This window comes from Dipodomys spectabilis, unplaced genomic scaffold (genome assembly GCF_019054845.1).
Source record: "Dipodomys spectabilis isolate Male_0828 unplaced genomic scaffold, ASM1905484v1 ptg000026l, whole genome shotgun sequence".
NCBI lineage: Eukaryota > Metazoa > Chordata > Mammalia > Rodentia > Heteromyidae > Dipodomys > Dipodomys spectabilis.
In genome coordinates, this window is record NW_024870703.1 from 6,473,432 (window position 1) to 6,496,631 (window position 23,200).

The following is a 23,200-nucleotide window of genomic DNA, read 5'->3' on the forward strand; positions in this document are numbered from 1 at the left end:
TAAGCCACAGGTCATTTGGGTTAGTACAAATGTGCACAACTACTGTTTGGGTTTTTTTTTTAACTTTTAATAGGTGTGCAGTGGTATCTCATTAATGTTTTATTTGGATTTCCCTAATAACATATTGTGAACCATCTTTTATATGTTCAATTACCAACTATTTATCTTCAGTGAGGTGTTTTTTCAGGGTCTAGTTCTAGACTTTCTGTTCTGTTATTCCATTGATGTATTGATCTGTTTTTTTTTTCTTTTTTTCTTTTTCACTTGTATCACACTGTCTCGACAACTGCAGCTTTATAGTTTGTCTTAAAATCATATATTAGTCCTCTCACCTTGATAGGGAAGAACCCTTCAATATTTGGTTGGCCATTCCATCTGTATAAATTTTAGAGTCACTTTGATATCTCTGAAATAACATGATATGATTTTGACTAGATTGTTTTGACTCTATACATTGAGATAAGAAGAACTAACATATTGATAGTATTAAATTATTCTCTCCATGAACATAGATCTCCACTGTAATTCTTTGATTCACTTCACCAGTTTTATAGTTATTTATACAGTTATACATATCATACATATTTAGATTTAGATTTATACTTAATTTCTTTATGGTATGCTTTTTGTTATAATAAAATTTTAATTTCAGATGTCATACATATAGGAAAGTGATTAACTTCTGTAAATTCACCATATATTCTACATCCAGTGCTAGAATTTTTTTGTTGATCCTTTCATAAATATAAAAGATGGTTCACAATATGTTATTAGGGTATTTCAAAATAAAACATTAATGAGATACCATTGCACACGTATTAAAATGGTTAAAAAAAAAAAAAAAACAAATAATTATGTCACTGGAAAATAACCATTTCTTCCTTCTCAGTCAGTATATCGTTTATCATATTTTCTTGTCTTATTATATCAGCTATGTCTTTCAGTATGGTGTTGAAAAAGAAGTGACATCCTCGTTTTGTTCCTGATCTTAGTAAGAAGTCTTTTACTACTTTCTTACCATTAAAAATGGTTTTATCTAAAGGTTTTGTTTTGGGTTTGGGGGGGCTATTCTATTCTAGATTGTCGGTTTTGTCATGAATAGGTTTATCATTTATCTGTTTTGTTTCTCTACGTGTATTGAAAGGATAATATGACTTTATTTAGACTATGGATATTATGAAATTTTATTGATTGATTTTTGAATGTCAGACCAAACTTGCATACACATGATAAATCACAGTTGGTCATGTCATATAATTTTTGTATATCGTTAGACTTAATTTACCAGTATGTTTTTGACTTTGCATCAGCTTACAAGAGATAATGGCTTGTAGTTTTCTTTACAGGAGGGTAAATGTAAATTTATAAATTGAGTTAGTATTTCTTCTGCTTCTCTCTTTCACAAGGAGTTATAGAGAATTGCTATAATTTTTTCCTTAAATGTTTCAAGTATTTACCTACGAACTTATCTCAGCAAGTACTGCTTTCAGAATTTGTTAGTGGAAAAAAATTTTTGTTAGTGTTAATGTAGGATGGCACTTACACCGTAGGACTAGTAGAGCACATCCTATCCTTTCTGTGGCATCAACAGAGTTTCTAGAGTTTTCAAGGTAAAACCCCAGATACTGTTTTTTGTGTGTGGGGGGGGAAGATTTGTTTTGTTTTGTTTGTTTGTTGACTGGTAAAACATCTTACATCTCCAAGCTCTGTGCAGTCTTGGGGGTTTCTGTATAAGCTACGAATTTCAGACAGCTGTGTTTTCTCTAGCCTTGTAGAGTTTGGTCCCAGTGTTCTGGGCATATGTGCATCTTTATTAAATACAGAGCTCTGTTCTCTCTAATGTGTTCTGAAAATTCCAGTTGGGTCCAAAATCCTGACCTCTAGTTTATGCTTCCACAGCCGAATAAGACTGTCATGTTCTGCTTTACAGTATAGAAACTTCTCAGACTGAAGTCTAAGACAGTTGTGTAGTTTATCCTTTGTCATTTCTCTTTCTGGGATTATAGTCCTGCGTTACCTGTGGTCTAATATCTAAAATTAATTGCAATATATTAAGGTGTGTATATCTAGGCCAAGGCTCCACAAGGACAAGCACAGAAAAGCTGCTGGAGATTTGTGAGCTGAATGGAAATTCCAGAGTGTACACCATGCCCTGCGAGCATTTGAGTTTTGACCATCCAGAGTGTTGTGAACATCTGTGGATTCTAATGTGATACCTTAAAAGGTCCATGCCTTAGGAGTAACCTAATGCTGGATGGTTAGGGTTTAAGAATTAGTTGACTAGGCGCTGGGAAGATGGCTCAGTGGTAGAGTGCTTGCCTTGCATGCCCGAGGCTCTGGGTTCGATTCCTTATCACCACATAAGCAAAAAGAAAAAAGCCAGAGGTGGCACTGTGGCTCAAGTGGTAGAGTGCTAGCCTTGAGCTGAAGAGCTGAGGGACAGCGCCCAGGCCCAGAGTTCAGGCCCCATGACCGGACCTAAAAAGAAAAAAAGAATTAGTTGACTAATCTTTTGCAAAACATACAAGATAATCAATGTCCCATCTATCTTTCTTTCTAGTTAGCTTAAATAATAGCTTTATACTCACATTACAAAAAAGTTTTAAGTTCATGCATATTGTTTTTTTTTAATGCTGAGTTATCAGATAATTGAGAAGTTTTCGGAGGGGGGGGGGGCTGGGAATTGTCTTAGTCATAGAATGCTTGCCTAGCATGCATGAAACCCTGGGTTTGATTTCTCAGTACCACATACACAGAAAAAGCTGGAGGTGGTGCAGTGGCTCAAGTGGTACAGTGCTATCCTTGAGCAAAAGATGCTCAGGGGCAGTATGCAGGCCTTGAGTTCAAGTCCCAGGACCTCCTATATGCTTTATCAGAAGAGGAATAATTGCAACAGAGCCTCTATGGGTTTTGGGGGAGTTTTTTGGGGGAGGGGGGCTGTTTTGTGTTTTTATGTTTTCCAGGCCATACTTCAGTCTTAAGTTTCCAGATCTAGGAAAAACCCACTAGTGTTCAAAAATGAATGACCTTTGCCATCTCAATCCCAGAGCCACATAAGTACAAATTGTTACTTACACAGTATATTCATGTGAAAAATAAAATGGTTCTACTAGTGTGTTTATGTTTTTTAAAGAATGTGATATTAAGAAGGCTTTCTTGTTTTTTGTTACCTTACATTCTACAGGGAGGGATTTCTTTGTTATATTTCTACATGCTTCAGACCTTTTATAAAAAAAATTATTTGTCCTATTGCATGTAATTATCTATGATCAGTGGAGCTAGATTATGTTTCAAATGGTTAAAATATTTCTATAGTGCTGAACACTCTCCTTGCCTCTTGAGTACTGGATTTGAAGAATTTGAGAAGGAACAGCTCTTATGCACATTCTGTTTTCTCAGATGTTTCCCATTCTTCGATCAGGTCTATCTTTTTGGGTCATTCATGTATTCTTCTGGATGATTCTTTCAAATTGGCACTTGCCAGTCAACAAGAACTAACTGTTAGGTGAGGAAATAAACTTGCTTTATTTAAAATTAGGTAGACTTTTCCTTGTAAAGCTTTTTCACATATTTACTATCCTGCTATATGTTGTATTCTGGTGGTAGTAAGAGACAGGACAAGACAGAAGTAACAAGTGATAGAAAAAATGGAGAGTAAACTTGAAGCTTAATGTGGAATATATAAAGTGAAATTTTGTTGCTGTGAAAGTTGTCGTCCACAGTGTTGCATCTGGAAGAAGAGATCCTTTTAGTGCTTTAGGACAAAATAAAACAGAGTAGTTTGATGAGCAGTTCTTCAGAAGTTTGTGGTAAAGTAATAATAAAAATATGGATTTTGGCCTCAGAAAAAGCTGACTAGCCTAAGTCATCACTTATATTCCTTTTTATAAAATCTCATAAAGTTTATATAAAAATATAATGTCCCAAAAAGTAAATCCTTGAATTTGAGTCTGTTTATACAATTCAAACAACTTGCCCAAAAATTCAGTGTTGGGTAACTTCTATTTAAAGACAGAATAGCCCAGTTTTCCTGGCATTAAGTCCTTGGGGATTATTAGCACAGTCAGTTGTAAGGGCCTCTCACTTCTTATTCCAGTGACTGTCAGTGGGGTAACGTGTCACATCTCAGCTAGCTTTCAGCACATGTGAGCAGAGCTTCTTGAAGACACGAATGTATATGATCCTGTACTTCCATAACCAAGCACAGCTAGCACTGTGTCTGGTACATATAGTTTGTTAGAAAATGAAAATTAATACCTCTAACGCCAAAGACATTATTATGAATAGAATATGGAACATCTTTCAGTATTCCTTCCCCAAGTACATAAAATTTTTACTTTGAAGAAAATCATAGCCACTTTTTAATTCGTTCCTAAACACAAAGCTGGGAAGAATGTCAGTGAAATGCATAGCTTTAGTTGACAGCAGCACTTACAGAAATTTCTTTTTCTTTTTAATTTTACTTTAATTTTATTTTTTTTGTAAAAATACTGTACACAGGGGTTACAATTACATGGGCAAGATAATGAGTACATTTCTTATCAAGCATTGTAGCCTCCTCCTTTGTTTCCCCTTACAGAAATTTCTTGACATAAGAACCTGCTAGATCAATTAAGTTTTAATTCAATATGTTATCTTGAACCTTTTTTATGTAAGGTATTTTGGTGAAATAGTTGGACCACTGTCTATCATATTTATTAAATTCTACAATTACAAACCTTTATTTTAAAATCAAATTTATTCTAAGGTTGTTTTAGATTTACTATTTCCTACTTAAAATGGCTCAATTCAAGTAATGATTACTAATGGGAATCAATATTTTCTGTAAACTTGGTTGCTATTTCCCACTCTCAGTCTGATAGTTATATCCGCCCCTGTAGTTTTTACTTCATTATTCCTTTTTTCCTTTAAGTATAAAATGATTCTTTTTTGTTTTTTTTAACCAGTCCTGGGGCTTGAACTCAGGCCCTAGGCACTGTCCTGAGCTTCTTTTTTGCTCAAGGCTAGTGCTCTACCACTTGAGCACAGCACCACTTCCAGCTTTTTCTGAGGAATCAAACCCAGGGCTTCCTGCATGCTAGGCAAGCAGTCTACCACTAAGCCACATTCCAAGTCCTTTTTCTTTTGTGGTTGTGGGACTTGAACTCTGGGCCTGGGCAGGGTCCCTCAGCTCTTCAGCCAAGGCAAGCGCTCTACTTCTTGAGCCACAATGCAACTTCTAGTTTTCTGAGTGGTTTATTGGAGATAAGAGTCTCACAGACTCTCCTGCCTGGGCTGGCTTTGAACCTGGATCCTCAGATCTCAGCCTCCTGAGTAGCTAGGATTACAGGTGGGAGCCACCACTGCCAGCTTAAAATGATTCTTTTTAAGGGGAATTTGTAGTAACTACAAAATATTATACTTTGATAATTTGAAAAATAATATGTTAAGAAATATTCTTTCAGAACAATACAAGTTTGTAACTAAACTTGTTTAGAAGAATCAGTACTTTGTCAATGGGTAATAGATTTCTCTTTACTTTGCCTCACAGTTCCCTGAAGTTCTTTTAACTTCTCTATCAACCAGTGATCAAATTGGCTATAATGTAGCAGAAGATCAAATGAGATATCCTTGAACCAGATACCTACTTCTGGCCAGTTGATATTTTCTTTCTTTTGCATGATAATACTAATGAGCTCTACTTATTATTCTGTTCATCCTACATTGCTCTACAATTTCTGCTCTAGTTTTTGATTTTTTAAAAAATCCTTTAGGTAAGTCACTAAATTAAGTTTATGGCCCATGGATTGGTCTAATCCTGGTTGAAAACCAGTGGTGTGACCCAGTAACTAGCTGCTTTGGTGGGGCCAGCTTCTCCAAAGCATATGGCCTTACAGAAATGGAGTCAATGTATAAAACCCAGTCAGGCTTGTGTTTGAAAAATGGAAAGACAGGAGACTAGACATAGGAAGGGGAACCAAGACTGTCTCCAGCAGGGAATATAGCTTTCTCTCATTTGCTATCCTACCCATCTGGTATACTTTAAATTATATGGAGATGTTTCCCCTTATTCCAGTGGCTTCCAACTCTTGCTCTTCCTGTTCCATTTTGTGTACAGTTTTGTCTTTTCCCTCAGCTATCATACCTCTCTTTATATAATTAACCTATCATTTTTGAAGACTTTTAATTTTTCTACTTCTCATCTACTTAGACAAAGAAAAACACAGAACCACGGCTTTAAAGAAACAGGAATAGCGCTGGGAAGGTGGCTAAGTGGTAGAGTGCTTGCCTTGCATGCATGAGGCCCTGAGTTCCATTCCTTAGCACCACATAAGTAGAAAAAGCCAGAAGTGGCACTGTGGCTCAAGTGGTAGAGCACTAGCCTTGAGCTGAAGAGCTGAGGGACAGCACCTAGACCCAGAGTTCATGCCCCATGACTGACAAAAAAAAGGAGGAGGAGAAAGAGGAGGGGGAGACAGATCCTTAGTGAGGTCTTAGACTTTAAGTTGTGCCTGAAATACAGAAACTCCTGCACTCTGTTTTCAGAACAAAACTTCCTGTTATTAAGTGATGATACTGTAATTATAATATTTGAAGACTACGCTCTTATATTTCTTGTTTTCTGGAGACATTTGGACAAGTATGCTGACCTATTTTATTAACTGAGAACACACTAGAGGGTCATTATTTTTAAAATTAGGGTAGTATCAAACATTCATTAATAGATACCTGGCTTCAGTAAGCTAACTAATATTATTTCCAAATATTTCCACCAATTATAAGATTCACATTTTCTCAACTTCAACATTTCTGAAAATGACCATGCAGTTAATTGTGTCCTACAGTTGGTCCTGTGCTCAGTCGTGCTATAATTTCTGTATGAACCTGAGTGTTAATCCTAGAGACATGATTGAACCTCAGAATCTTTACTGATCCAGTTAACAAATCATTAAACAATGAACTTTTTATGTCCCTCCCCCACGGTATAACCCCTGTTTTCACTGTATTTGATGTTGGTATAATTTGGGGAGGGGAAGGGAAAAAACAAATAGTTTAAATAGAGATACAGGTGTACCCATTGCAACAATGGAATGTACAAGATGCTATGTCAAAAAACGAACTTTACCAAAAAAAATGAACTTTACAACTTTGGCAGGGGGAGGGGGATGGGAGGGCAGGGATGGTAAGGAGAAACAAAGGAGGAGGTAGCAATGCTTAATATAATTGTAACTCCCCTATACGGTATTTTCACAATAAAAAAACGTAATAATAATAAAAAAGGAAAAAAGACAAGAAATTGGTTCAAAGTCTCTGTTAAGATTAAGGATGAGCTATTTTTTATCAAAGTTTGAAAGGGTGATTAAAGCTTGAAGTAAAAATCACAGAGACATCAGTAGATGAATGGATCAAGAAAATGTGGTATATATACACAATGGAATTCTATCCCTCCATCAGAAAGAATGACATAGCCCCATTTGTTAGGAAATGGAAAGACTTGGAAAAAATCATTTTAAGTGAAGTAAGCCAGGCCCAAAGCAACATAGGTCCCATGGTTTCCCTTGTTTGCAATAACTAATATATGTCTGAGACAAGCAGAAAAGGTCAGATAAGTTGATGTTAGGTGAAATAAACACCAAGATATGTATTCAAATGTTTTTTTCTTTCAAATGATTGTTTCTAACACATCTATAAGATTATTTCTTTGTTGCTTTGTATGTCCCTCCCCCATGGTATAACCCCTGCTTTCACTGTATTTTATGTTGTTATAATTTGTGGAGGGAAAGGAAAAAAAACAAATACTTTAAATAGGGATACAGGTGGACCCATTGCAACAATAGATGTACAAATCGTTATGTCGAAAAACAAACTTTACAACTTTGGCGGGGGGCGGGGGGTGGTGAGGGGGGAGGAGGGGGGTGATGGGAAGGGGAAACAAAGGAGGAGGCAACAATGCTTGATAAGAAATGTACTCATTATCTTGCCCATGTAATTGTAACCCCTCTGTACGGTATTTTCACAATTAAAAAAGAAGAAGAAAAATAAAGAAAAAAATTCACAGAGACAAAAGACTATGGCTCTGAAAAGAAATACTGTATAATCAAGGAGCTTGGAAGCATAAAAGGCAGTACTGCCCAAAAATCTTATGTCTGACTATGAGTATAAGAGTGATTCAGAAGAATGAAACTCTAAATATGAAGACATTTTAGGAATATCCTAACTAGCTTAGGTTATTATATGATTTTTTAAAAAATTCCAAATAAGTTTAAAAGATCTCTTCTAGTATTTTTTTAAAAACTGGTAAAATTCTAAGCAATAGAAAGCATTGGGTAGTAATTTCCTTCTTAATGATATATCAAATAACAGTGATTCATATAAGCATTACTGGTTACTATTTGATGAAATATGGTAGTTTTATTTAATGTACAATTTGCCAAATGTTTATTGTTCTGTCGCTTATTATAATTTAATGTTTTCCTGTGAACAACTAAGGAAACTGGAAACTGGGCATGGTGGTACATGCCTATAATCCCAGCTACTCAGGAGGAAAAGGCCTATAGTTCCTGAGTTTAAAGTATTCTTAGCAAATGACCTCAAAGTATTTCTAAAACATAATACAAACAAAAGAACTAAGGGTATGATTTAAGTGGTAGAATATCTGCCTATCGTGACCAAGCCCCTACGTTTAACTCCCAGTACCAAAATACCATTTTATATGATCATAGGCACATAACTATTGAGCCTTTGTGATCCTCTCCTATTAATATCTTCCTTTGGTCTAACTGTGTGAATGTCCTGTATAATTTATCATGTCCCAAGTGTATTTTTTTTACCATCCATTGTGTTTACTCATAAGTTTATATGCATATTCCAGTTACAACCAATGAAGGAAAGCATGCAACCTATGTTTCTTTGGGTCTGGCTTACTTTGCTTACTATAATCTTTTCCATTTCCTTACAAATGGTACAATATCATTCTTTCTGATGGAAGCATAGAATTCCATTGTGTATATACCACATTTTCTTGATCCATTCATCCAAGAATGGAAAGAAAATTTTTTGCTTTTATTTGTTTGTTTTTTTCCTTTGTTGCTGGTTTTGTTTTCAGTACTGTTTGTCTTGCATGTAAGTTTATCTGTTTGGGGGAGTTTAAGGGAAGAACACAGAAATGGTGGGACAAATGATGCACAAATGTAGTAGTGATACTCACTAGACACTATGTTGAAAATGATGGGGGAGGATCAGGTGGGAAAACCGGGAGAAAGTGAGGGAAGGGGTGACACTGTTCAAAAGAAAAGTGCTCATTCCTTGGCTTACGTAATTGTAACCCCTCTGTACATCACCTTACAATAACAATAAAATTTCTATTAGTTTAAAAAAATTAAGGAAAAGCAGCTACAGTATACTTGGGGAACTTGTTAAAATGCAATTTTTCAGGCCCCATCCAAGATCTAATGAAGCAAAAATGTGGGTGTGGTACCGATTAGCCCACATTTTAACAGTGCCTACTGGTGATTTTGATGCAAGCTAAATAAAATTTGAGAAGTACTTTTCTAGGCAGAATTTCACATCAGGGAAAAATACTAATTGTTAGGCTCAAGTCATGTATATGAGTAGCTTACATGTAAGAAAACACAGGTTCCTTAAGTTCAGCTCAATTACGTCTGCTAGCAATGTGCTTAAGAGGAATGAAGAAATTTACCATAGTGTGTGTTAGCCAACTACCAGTAAAGTAAGTATGGACAGAATTATCAAGTAGTCCCAGAACTGTGTCACTACTGATTGATACTTGGCCTTTGTCTTTTCAGCATGATGTATCCCAGACTTTACTCAAGGCAACACTGGACAGTGTGGTAGAAGAATGTGTGAGCTTTGTGGGAGTAGACATTAACATCTGTTCTGAAGTTTTGTTAAGGTGAGAAAGTCTGTGACTGCAGATCATAGAATCTTGAGTTTAACTGTCTCTCAGTCCCAGACTTCACCAGAACAAGGGCATGTGTGTTTGTCAAGTGTAGAAAATCTATGGATTTGTACATCACTTTAGATTATCAGTCAGAGAGGAAGACATCATTTAAGGAAAGAATTGTAACAATTCACATTATCATTTTTAATATTACAAATCTAAAGTGAAGTCCATATGGAAACCATTGAGTGCATTAGTGTCTCTAATAGAATTTAAATAAGGTTAACATGGAAAAGAGAGAATAGATTTTTTTTCAGTAATACAGTCTCTTGCATACATGAGCTAGAACTTTTTAACTGAAACAGAAACAGTAAAAAATGCCATATTTTTAATAAGGTATTGCTTTTCTACCATAGCTACAGCCATTTCATAATTCCATATCTGAAATTCCATAATAAGGTAAAAGACTCCTTGAACTCACAATCTTTTTATTAATATCATCGTAACTATCTAACAATATATTCAACTTTTCATGGCAAAGTACCTTTTTAATAGGTTAACTCTTTCTATAGCTGAGACGTGATAGGCAAACACACAAACAAACAAACAAACATGAATGGTGATACAACCCAAATGTAGCTATTATAATATCTAGTGTCTGCTGCTAAGTCTTTGTAAGCTAAACTGAAGGGTACATAAATATAGGGAATGTGAATAGAGTAGAAATACTATGTATTTTCTTGCTGACATTTTTATAGCAACTAGTTTATCACCATGTTGCATTCTGTCACCCTTTCTTCTATGTCCTTTTGATTTAACTCTGTTTTGGATTAACTTAATTTAGATACATGACAACACGTAATTGCAATTGATTTTATGATTCAGATGTTTTGGCTCATTGTCTTTTTAGATGAGATCTTTTTCTCACTTTACTCATATTGTTTGCTCATTTAATTTTTAGGCATATTGCAGGGCTCAATGCCAACAGAGCCAAAAATATTATTGAATGGCGAGAGAAAAATGGGCCCTTCATCAACCGCGAACAACTGAAGAAAGTAAAAGGACTGGGACCCAAATCCTTCCAACAGTGTGCTGGCTTCATCAGGATCAATCAGGATTATATTCAGACATTTTGCAGGTGAATATAAAAGTGTACAATTCTGATGGTATTGACCTCTCATCATTGTCACCCAGCCACTGACTGCATAAATTTTAGATACTACTTTTTATAGTCCATATTATTATTTTCCTTGAATCCATTGGTTTTTCTGGAGTTTAGCTTAAGAAATAATTTCTTGAAAGGGAATTGAGATGAAGTTCTTACATGTCTAGAAATGATTTTAATTTTACCTTCTATTTGAATTCTAACTTTGCTTGGCGTATGATTCTAGATTTGAAGCCATTTTCTCTCACTACCTTTGAGTCATTGTTCTATTTAAATTGTGACAGATGATGTTTACCAAAAGAAATCTGATGCTAGTTAGTCGTGGGGCTTGAACTCATAGCCTGGGAGCTGTCCCTGAGCTATTTTGTTCAAGGCTAGCTCACTACCAATTTGAGCCACAGCATCACTTCTGGTTTTCTGGTTCATTTGAAATAAGAATCTCACGGACTTTGAATCTTGATCCTTAGAACTCAGCCTCCTGAGTTGCTAAGTTTACAGGCATGAGCCACTGGTGCCCAGCTCTAATTTGGGTTCTTTTTTAAAGTAATCTGCTTTATTTTACTCTCTTAAAAAGAAAATATTGATGCATATTCTGGTGTCCCGTAATATATTGAGCCTTTCCCTAAAATACATCCTGTTCTGTACTCAGTACTTTCTTTTGAGAACTTGCATTTTTTCTCCACTCACAGAAATCATCATCATTTTATTACTATTTTACTTCCCTCTGTTTTTCTGTTTTTCTCCTAGAATGTCAATATACAGACTGAGTGTTAAGAATGCTTTTGGCTTTAAGTAACAGAAAGCCCTATTAAGCATGGTTTAAGCAAATAAGTGGTAGTTTCTATGAAGCAATAGTCACTGTTTATGTATAATTTGTATTGCAAAGAAATAAGCATGTCTTTAACTAATGTCTCTTTTCTTTTCTGTCCAACTTCCTCCTTTTAAAAATTTGTTTGATCCTGGTTTTAAATGACTGCACTAGTGAGCAAACTGTATCTTCAGGCCAAAGTCACAGAGCTGCTGTGACATCTTCAGCAGGTGTTGAGGTCACAGGTGAGAAGCAGGGAAAGAAGAGGAGCAAAACGACAGTGGATGTTGTACTGAAGCCAAATCCTCTGGACCAGACTTGTATTCACCCAGAATCATATGACATAGCAATGAGGTAAGCCTAAGGCCCCCGGGAGAATTCTCCATGCCCAGAGTGAGTTCTCTGCAGCAAATGGCCTTGTTTTGGCATAATGGGAACTGAAAAATATGACCATGTTTAACATGACAACATTTTTTAGAAGTTCCGCATTGCTGAGTTATGTGGCACATTATTTTATTTCAGTGAGGAATGAAACCATTATTCCTGGAGCCGTGTCAAGCTAATAAACCCTGCCTCTAATGGTGAAGTGTGTGTAATGGAAATTGCATGGCACTCTGCTCTGTTTGTTTTGGAAATTAACAAGACACAATTGACTAGCACCTGGCATAAACTTCTGCTTTTCAAAAGATAAAACCCTTTTGAAAGTATAAACAGCCAACTCAGATTTCCTAAGAAGCATTACCCTGATGGGTTTTTACAGGATAGGAGAAATAATGTGCTTTAGTGAGTACACGTTAACACAGAAAAATATGGGGAGATTTTTCAGTACAAGGGAAGTTTTAAGCATTAAAAAGAGAAACTAGTGGGCTGGGAAGGTGGCTCAGTGGTAGAGCACTTGCCTTTCATGCATGAGGCCCTGGGTTCAATTCCTCAGCACCACATAAACAAAAAGAAGAAAGCCAGAAGTGGCGCTGTGGCTTAAGTGGTAGAGCGCTATTGAAGAGCTGAGGGACGGTGCCCAGGCCCAGAGTTCAGGCCCTACGACTGCCTCCCCCCCCCCCCCAAAAAAGAGAGAAACTAATTTTTTGGCACTTTTTTTGGGGGGTAGGGGAAGTGCTAGGGTTTGAACTCAGAGCCTCAGACTTCATAGGCAGATACTCTACCTCCTGAGGCACATCTTCAATCCTTTCACATTAAATTATTTTCAGCTATCGACTGGAAATTTTGCCCTGGGGAGCCTTGGACAATGGTCTTCCTACCTATACTTCCTATATTGGACCACAAGTATGAATCACTGTGCCTAGTTTGTTTGGGGAGATGGGTCTCACTAACTTAATGCTAGACAGGCCTTGAGTGGCAATCCTCCTGACCCCTACTTCCTGAGGACCTGGTATTACAGATGTTAGCTACCACATCCACCAACTTTTTAAAGTTCTTAAGTAGTTATAAAAAGGAGTTTGAGTTTAATATGTCAGTTTAACATGCATCTTGATCATTGTCACCCCTTTTGTTATTCTTCCTTTCATCCCTAACCTTACCCATCCTTTCAATTTACCTGAAGGAACCAACTTTTTAACTGAGTGCCAGTGTTTCATACCATATTTCTATCTACTCACAAGACTAAGATTTGGATGAGAGGGATTTGAAATCAACTTGGGCAGAAAAGTTTGTGAGGTTCCATCACCAAAATAACCAGCAAAAAGTTGGCTACAGACAAGCGCGAGAGGGCCAGTCAATTAAGTAAGCCCAGCAAGCAAGATTCTGAGTTTTAAACTCTGGTACTGGCAAAAAGAAACCAACTTTTCAATAGCACATTTAATTAGCTTTAAAATTTTCAATTAATTCAAAACCAGTGACTTATTATATAACCAAATTATTTTAGATTTTGGATGCATTTCAGGAAAATTGCGTATATTAATACACTGTTAAATTCTTCAGCATGCAACAATTGGGTGATTTTTCTGTGTGTGTTTATGTGTGTGTATGTGTACTTGTGCACACAAGTGCTGGTGCTTGCACACATGTGTGCTGGTTCTGGAGCTTAATTCAGCCTGGGTGCTGCCCCTATTTTGCTCAGTTTTTGTTTTAGCTATTCTAGTGTTTGTGTAGTAATATCTGAATTTTTCATTTGTATTTCCCTAGTGACCTTGAGTGCTTTCTCATATGTATTTAGCATTTGTATATCTTCTTTTCTGTAACATATGTTCATATTATTTGGCCATTTTCTAACTGATTCATTTGCCTTTTTACTAATGAACTGTGAACTTTGGGAGTTTTAAAAATATATATATTCTAGCTGAGCACTGGTGGCTCACGCCTGTAATGCTAACTACTCAGAAGGCTAAGAACTAAAGATCATGATTCAAGGTCAGCTGGGGAAGGAAAGTCTGTGTAGCTTTTATCTCCAGTTAATCACAGAAATTGCCAGCAGTGGCACTGTGGCTCAAGGACAGCACCAAGGCCTAGAGTTCAAGCTCTAGGACTGGAGAGAATACACACACACACACACACACACACACACACACACACACACACACACACACACACACACACACACACACACACACACACACACACACACACACACACACACACACACACACACACACACACACACACACACACACACACACACACACACACACACACACACACCCCCTGTATAAATGTAGAAGTCCTTTGACATGTGTACACACACACACACACACACACACCCTGTATAAATGTAGAAGTCCTTTGACGTGTATGTTTTTACAGCTATTTTCACACACACACACACACACCCTGTATAAATGTAGAAGTCCTTTGACATGTATATGTTTTTACAGCTATTTTCTTCTAGTTTATTTTTATTGGTATTTTTTATATGTAGCATTTTAAATTTTTGATATTTTTATTCATATTAATTGATTGCTTTCTGTGTGCTAAGATACTACCTAACTCAAGTGATAACATATTCTTTGATTTTTTTTGTCTAAAAACTTGGTATTTTAACCTGAACTTTTAGGTCTGTATTATATCTAAATTTCTTTTTATGTACATTTTGAAGTAGAGGGGGTCAAGGTTTATTTTCTTGCTCTATTATGAACATTCAGTTATTTAACACCATTGTCTTGTCTGACAGTAGTGGTGTTTCAGTTTAAGTCCTCATTGATCTATTTGTCTATACTTATGTCAATACCACACCCCGTTGATTATTGCAGATACTGAATTTTGAAGTTGGATAGTGTAAGTTCTCTAATTTTGTTCTTAAAATATTCTTTAAGAATTCTAGATGATTTGCTTTTCTTATATATGTTAGAAATTACTTTATCCACTTCTATTTTTTAGAAAGTCTGGTGGGGCCTAATGCCCATGGCTCATACCTGTAATCCTAGCTACTTTGGAGGCTGAGATCTGAAGATCACATTTCAGAGCCAACCTGGGTGGGAAAGTCTTTGACTCTTATCTTGAGATAAGAGTCTCAAAGATTAGAGTTAACCACCAAAAACACAGAGTTGGAGCCTTGCCTGCCTTGAGTGAAATTCTAAAGGACAGCATCCAGGCCCTGAGTTCAAGTCCTAGTACCTGTACAACAAAAGAGGGGTAAAGAGGTGGGGAAAAGGAAGCAAAAAGGAAAGGGAAAGAAAAGTTAATATTTTTGAGTCTTTTGACCAATGAACTCATTCTGTGTGTCCTTCATTTACTTTTAGGTCTTCTTTCTTTTTTTTTTTAAGCAATGTACTTTTAGTTTTTTGGGTTGTTTTTTTTTTTTTGTCAGTCATGGGGCTTGAACTCTGGGCCTCAGCACTGTCCCTCAGCTCTTCAGCTCAAGATGAGCACTCTACCATTTGAGCCACAGCGCCAATTCCATTTTCTGGTGGTTTATTGGAGATAAGAGTTTCACTGACTTTACTGCCTGGGCTGGCTTTGAACCATGATCCTTAGATCTCAGCCTCCTGAGTAGCTAGGATTACAGGCATGAACCACCAGTGCCAGGCTCCATACTTTTAGTTTTTAGAGTATGGATCTTACATGCAGTTTACTAAATATATTGTGTCTTTAACCACTACTGTAAACGAAATTTATCTTTGTGGCTGCTTGATTATAATATGTAAAAATACAATTGGTTTTTTCATAATAACTTTCCTGAAGACTTGATAAATTCACTTACTAACTTGAGTTTTCTTATATAACTTACTTCAATGGCATTGGTTAATGAAAATATTAAATACTTCTTCCATCTAAACTTTCATGCTTTTTTTTTTCTTGTAATAGCCATAACCTTCAATATAATGTTGAATGTTAGTGTTGAGAGAAAGCATTCCTCTTTTGTTCTGAACCTTAGGACATGATTTTATTTAAATTCATTTATTTGTTTATTTATTTTTGCCAGTTGTGAGGCCTGAACTCTGGGCCTGGGCACTGTCCCTTATCTCTTCACCTCAAGGCTAGCACTCTATCACTTGAGCCCCAGCACTACTTTTGGCTTTTTCTGCTTATGTGGAGCTGAGGAATTGAACCGAGGGTCTCATGCATGCAAGGCAAGCACTGTACCACTGAGCCACCTTCCTAGCCCTGATTTTACTTTTTTAATATAAAAAATGTTTATGGTGTTATAGGAATTATATTTTGAGAGTTGTTTGGGAAGATGCAAGTATGCATATACATCTATAGACTTCTTATAGTAATTCCAACATCTCCTTGGGAACTATAACTAGCATAGTATCTTACTTTACATTTTTGTTTGTTTCTATAAGTGTATATAAATATTATGATTTATATTTTTTTCTATTTTAAACACAAGTTGATTTGTTTCTGCATTTCCCTTTTACTAAAAAGCTAGATGATATAAGACTTACTAAAGTGAAATCTCCATATACAACTAACTGATCTAAACTTTTGTTGTTGTTGTTATTGATTGTGGGGGGCTGAACTCTGGGCCTGGGCACTGCCCCTCAGCTCTTCAGCTCAAGGCTAGCGCCCTACCACTTGAGCCACAGTGCCACTTCTGGCTTTTTTCTGCTTATCTGGTACTGAGGAATCAAACCCAGAGCCTCATGCGTGCTAGGCAAGCACTCTACCACTGAGCCACCTTCCCAGCCCTGATATAAGCTTCTTAAAGGCTAGATAATATTTCATCTTGATTTTGAGCTATAATTTATAATAATTGCTCTTAGTAGTAATTCCTTATTTTAGGTTCCTAGAAGTAGTATTGTTCTGTCAAAAGTTTGAAGGCTTTTGTGATTCTTCTCACACATCGTCAAATAATTTACTCATGTATAATGCCATCAGCTGTTATTTAAGATTGGACAGCTTTGATTTTTTTTTCTGTTAGTTTTCTGCCAGTTTTCATATGGACCAGTTTTCACATGTAGAAGTTTAATGCTCTACTGGTTATTTGAGTTCTCTCTATGCTTCCTTTGGAAACATCTGTATCTCTCAGAAACAGGCACTTGTAGATACTGCAGAAAAAATTATTTTGTATACAATTTAGTTCCTGTACTTTAAAATCTGGAGATAAAGTTGGTAATTTACTCAATTAAACTTGCCATTCTTATTATCTAATTTGGAACTATGATAGCCATTCTTATGATGACTATAATAGTCATTTAGTCTGTGTATCACTTCGCACAGGTAATTCATATTCCCGTATAGTTCACCCAAGTGTCTTCCCAAGGAAGAGGGTATGATTGGGTCATTGTTAGTTTGACTTCAGTTCTGTAATAATTTCTGTAGTAGTAAATTGCATTTTTTTGTTTTATCAGCAATGTAATAGAAAAGTAAATGGCTTTAATGTTATTACATCATCCATAGAAAAATATGAAATATGTCTTTTTGCTTATGCACTTATGATACTTGCATATTTATATTTTGGGAAATCAAGGTCATGGTTTTTTTTTAGCCTGAGTCATTTAGCGATTTAAAAAGTCAACTTTTGGGTGCTAGGAAGGTGGCTCAGTGGTAGAGTGCTTGCCTTGCATGCATGAGGCCCTGGGTTCGATTCCTCAGTACCACATAAGCAGAAGAAGCTGAAAGTGGCGCTGTGGCTCAAGTGATAGAGCACTAACTTTAAGCTGAATTGCTGAGGTACAGCGCCCAGGCCCCACGACAGACAAAAAAAAAAGTCAACTTTTATTTATTTAACTGTGGTCATTTATATATCTGTAGAAGATTTATTTCTGATCCTTCTATGAATACCAAAATATGTGCTTAAGTCCTTTATAGGAATCAGTTGGATACCTCCCCCATATTTTAACTCAGTACTTACGCTATCTAATAAATTAGTTGTTACACTGTATTGTTTAGGGAATGAAGACAAGAAAAAGTCAGTACATGTTTAGTGCAGATGGCATGATATTTTTGTACATACATATAATGTATGTACACATATAATGTAACCATGTTCGCCCCTCTTCTTTTTCTTACCTCTTCCTCTTCCCCCTTTCCTCTCCCCTTTCTACTTCCTCAGTACCTATTTTAGTCTGATGACCTCTGGCAAACTTTGATATGACCCTCAGTATGCCTTTTATCCTACTTGTTCATAACAGACTTGGATAGTCAAAAAATATGACACATTAAAATACCATAGTTAAAGTAAATCTGAGTCTCACCAATTGTCTTAATCTCTGTAAAATAAATAATCTGTATGAAAACTTTGGTTCAAGATTTGCTAAGCTAGTGGCAATTCAGATTAGTTTATAATTAGAAAATAAGCTTCAGTGATGTAGGGAACATGCAAATCTGGTTTACTGTTATATCAGTGGCATTTAACAGAGACCGATGCAATAATAATTGAAAGAATAAATGACAGAAATAGAGATGAAAGATGTTTACATAGAAGAATAGTAAGGAAATGGGACTCCTCAGAAGTTGAAAGCTTAATAGGACAAAGTGAAATGTTTACTTCAATGCAGTTGTATAAGCAAAATTGTTGATAGATCATCTAGATCTTCCCTTCCTGGCAGTGCCTTGTGCATTTGCACATGTTGAATCAATACTTCTTTCAGAATCCCTTGTGGATCTGGGGGCCTTTCAGGACCTTTAGATTTCTATATACTTGTCTTCACAGAGTATCATGTTTAGTGCCCAGGCTCTTGAAGAGTTCACAGGAAACAAAATTCTTCCTGTTTTATTTTTATTATTATATCAAAAAGTATCTCAATATGTCCACATTGTCTAATTCAATTATGCTTAATACTATGAAATAGTTGCTAAATTATGAAGAGAGTTAGGTTCAGAAAGCCTATGTAGAGTTACAATTCCCCACCTCCTATTACCTTCTCTCTTCTTGTCTTGCCATTTTGGTTGATCCAGAGAGCCAATGCATGGATCAGATTTCACCTTTCTCTTGAGTAAGAAAGGTGCCAGGAGGCAATGCTCTGTGCCACAGATTATGCTTATTTGTATGTGTCACAGTAAGAACTGGCACTCTGCCAAAGAATCTACTGCATTAAGAATTTGATTCACTCCAGATAGTTAAGCTTGAAAGTTGTTATGCTCTTGGTTTAACTTGAAAAATGCCAGGAAATTTAATGTCAAGACTGTCACTCAGCACTTAGGTTGACAAAGCATTAGCTGGTATTTGTTCTTCCCATTTTGGCTAGTAGGGAAAATTTTGAAAGACTAGTTTCCAGAAGTGGTTGTATAACCTGGGCTATAGTATGCAGGGTCCTTGCAGCAGACTAGGTAAATGTATATCAAGGAATGATTTATATCAGTACTTTACTGGAATGTTAGAACTATGGTATTTCCCGTGTTGATGATAGGACTATTTCTGACTCTTATAATCAATGCTGAAAAGTATATTTAAAGAGAATAGACAGCTATAAATTTTAAATTCAAGCCAAGACAGGAATAATCACATAAACTTGGCAAAATCTTTCCTAAGGAAGGGGAGAAACTTCTGTAAGAAAACCAAATGATGGTTATACTTAATATACTGTAATTCATGTCGTGTTTTTAAGCCCAAAAGTAGTAATAACCCAAACAAAATATGGATTTTAATTGTTGCTCTTTGGCTAAAATGAGCTAGGATTGGGTGAGGCGGAGGTGGAGATCTTGCCTTAACTCAAGCTAAATAGTAACAAATGGCCTTTGTGGGAGAGCCTATTCCTGTCTCTGTCTCTTTCTACTTCCTGTTCAAGAATCCAGCCTCCTGGAGCTCTTTCTGAATTGCCTTCACAGATTGTATAACCATCTCTCCAACTCTAACTTGCTCTCCAGCAGTGGAAAGATTATAAGCAGCCATAATTCAGGGAGTTAAACAAACAGCAGCAGTAGGAGGATGGCACTCACAGCTTCAATGCTTATACTCAGGCTTATCATTTGTAATTTATCTGAGGGATGAGTCCTTTGCATTATTATGTCAAGCACACCTCCCACATCTCCCACATAAAGTTCACCACAACTTTGTCCTACACAAGCATTGCCACTAACTCCAGCCATGGTCAAACCTTTCTTAGGTAAGTTGCTGAAAAGAAATCCTACTGCAAATGCTATAAAATAACAATTAGGTAAACAACCTTAAGAGATTATTTGAAAGACTCATATTTTTCTGGACTTGCTCACCAGTTTGATGGTATTTAGGCAGATATTTTACAAGCAACTGACTCAGGGTATGTATCAGTTATCCTACAGTAACACCTTGTTGAGCTATGAATAGATGATATTAGATTACCTTTTCAAAAAAGAGACAACATATCATAAAAGAGAGGTATATTAATACTTAAAGCCCAAACATCTTACTGTGTGTCCTAGAAAGTAACATTCATCATATTTTCAAAAGTACCCTCACCAAAAGAAAAAAAAAATGAGGAAAGAGAATCCACCTGCTATCAGGCTTTTGCCTTCTTAGGAATTGATTGTCATTTTGGATATCTTACACCCTGTTCTAACGAACAGCTCACAGAAAAATTTTCCTTAAAACTCCCAGAGGACTCTAGGAAATTCAAGGACTTGAGATTCCACGTAATTGTCCCCTGGCTCAGCCTGGAGTCAGTGCAGTGTCAGACTGCCTGAGTTCAAATCCTGCAGTACTTGACCTGGGAATGTTATCTGGCCTCTCTGAACTTTCTGTCTGTGAAATGAGGATTGTATGAGTTAATATATGTAGAATACTTAGCCCCCAAGGACAGAACAGTTGCTTAGATTTTTCTTGTGGATGAGAAGGAGTTGTCAAACTGATCCACAAAAGAAAAATGGGAAAGTTGCAGCAGACAGTCCTCAATGGAAAAAAAATGCTGTTTGCTATGTGATCTGGATGTAATTTGGGGCATTTTAATACTGCTAGTTTATACTGATAAAGATTCTTAAGATTGGAAGAAATGGTGACTTTTCAGCCTGTGTATCTGGAGCAACCTGTTAGAGCCCAGTGGAAGAGAAGAGGGAGTTGACAGCCAGCCAAAAAACTTGTGTTTGCTTCAGTCTCTTTTGTTGCCAGAGTATTTACCCTTCTCCTTTCTGTTCTTCAAGTTTAGACCACTCAGTCTGGAGCCTGACCCACAGTAGAGTATTGATTTAGTTTTCCATTATCTCTTTCTCTCTTCCTGTCCCCAAGCTAGCTATGGATTTTAATCTCAGACTGTCTTCTGATTCTGTGTCACCAGAATCAAGTGACTTTGACCTCACTTGCTCACTCTTTAAACAGAATAATACTACCTCTACCTGGTCAGATGACCGCGAGGGACTTGTCAGACATACATAGCAAATATTAAGCATTTTTCATGTCAATATATTTTGGTAGTACTTGGGTTGAACTCAGGGCTTCATGCTTTGTGGGCAAGTATTCATGCTTTGTAGGCAGGTACTCTTCTATTTGAGTCATTCTACCAGTCCCCTTTTTGCCTTGATTATTTTCAAGACAGGTCTTGCCTTATACCATGGCTATCCTGGACTGTGACCCTCCTATTTGCACTTCCCAGTGTCACTGGGATGACAGGTACACACAACCACATCTAGTCATTGGGTATCTTGATTGAGATGGTATCTCAGGAACTTTTTTCTGTCCAAGTTATCCTCAAACCATCACCTCTGATCTCTGTGTCCCACGTTGCTAGAAACACAGACTTGACCCACCACACTTAGTTTATGTTCATGTTTTCTTGAAAGGAGAATTTCTTGACAGGTTGACATCCATGATAAAAATGGTGGTTTCCAAAAGAAGGCCCTTTACCTCTAATGTACAAGCTTGCTCCCTCGTCATGCTAGAGCTGTTTAATATCAGCCTTACTATCACTAGCTTCTCTGTGTGTATGTGTGTATGTATGTGTGTGTGTGTGTGTGTGTGTGTGTGTGTGTGTGTGTGTTTGAATACTACTGTTTTATTTGCCCTTTTTCAAATACAGGCACTAATCCACATTATGGCTTTACAGGCAGTAAATTAAATTATATTAATTCTAAACACAGAGTTTTTGAACTATATACAATCTGCAGCCTTTGAAACCACTAACTTAATTTTGTCTGACTCTTATTTAGTAACTCAAAAAGAACCAAAGTTTTTTTTCTTTCAAATTTGGTTTAAAAAAATAATAATAAATTGTTCCCAGGCTGTGGTCCTGTTTGCCAAATTTTATCTGAAATCTAAATCTTCTGTCTGCATTGAGAAATACCCCAAAATAAATGGGGAGAAGTGCAAATGAAGATGATGTATTGTAACTTTTACCTTAGCTACAACTTTGTGGTCAGCTGTGTGATCCTGGGCTGGCCAATTAGTCTCTCTGAGCTTTGATTCTTTTCTCTGAAAATCTACACCCACAATAAAATTTTCAGAGAATTAAATGAGATAATCTTTATTGAGTGCTATCTGTTTATCTAACTATAAAATCTTGCCTCTAAAAGAACAGATTAAAAAAATGGAGAGGTTGATTCCAGTTACTTTCTCAATACTTAAAATTAGACTGTAAGCTCATTCAAGGCAAAAGCTCTGGGGTCACCTTTGGTAGAGTCCCCTTCCATAGGAAATAAATATTAATTGAATAAAGTTAAGTATGCTTTTCTAAATTATTTTTAATTGGCTTCAGCTTTTCATAACATTTGTTTGAAGAGCTTTGATTTTAGCAATGTACCACAGTATAACCCAGTTTCATCACCCTTCCAGTGAGCCTGGTTGTTTTTAAACATATACTCTGGTGCATTTTTCCCTGTTTCTATGACATTGGTTATTATTTCACTTATCTTAGTGATTTGGTCTAACTATTTAAGCATTGTCTTCAACTATTATTTCTAAAAGGAAAATCAACATAATTCTTAAACTTGAAGACTTTTCTATATAAGGACATTTCATTGGCCCCCTTTTAAAACAAAGTTAATTCCCTGCACTAAATTGCTAAAGAATATAAAGTTTTGAATAAAACAGCTTTCTAAAGAT

The 23,200-nt window shown here is 36.3% G+C and overlaps 1 protein-coding gene across 2 annotated transcripts in view; it reads left to right on the forward strand.

Moving 5' to 3' along the window:
* Srbd1 (S1 RNA binding domain 1) overlaps positions 1–23,200 on the forward strand; it is a 192,268-nt gene that overhangs the window by 159,810 nt on the left and 9,258 nt on the right. For both annotated transcript variants that reach the window (XM_042675462.1, XM_042675461.1), the window contains exons 17-19: positions 9,786–9,892; positions 10,842–11,018; positions 12,028–12,207. In XM_042675462.1, the coding sequence (XP_042531396.1) occupies positions 9,786–9,892; positions 10,842–11,018; positions 12,028–12,207 (464 nt within the window). The remainder of the gene's footprint in view (positions 1–9,785; positions 9,893–10,841; positions 11,019–12,027; positions 12,208–23,200) is intronic.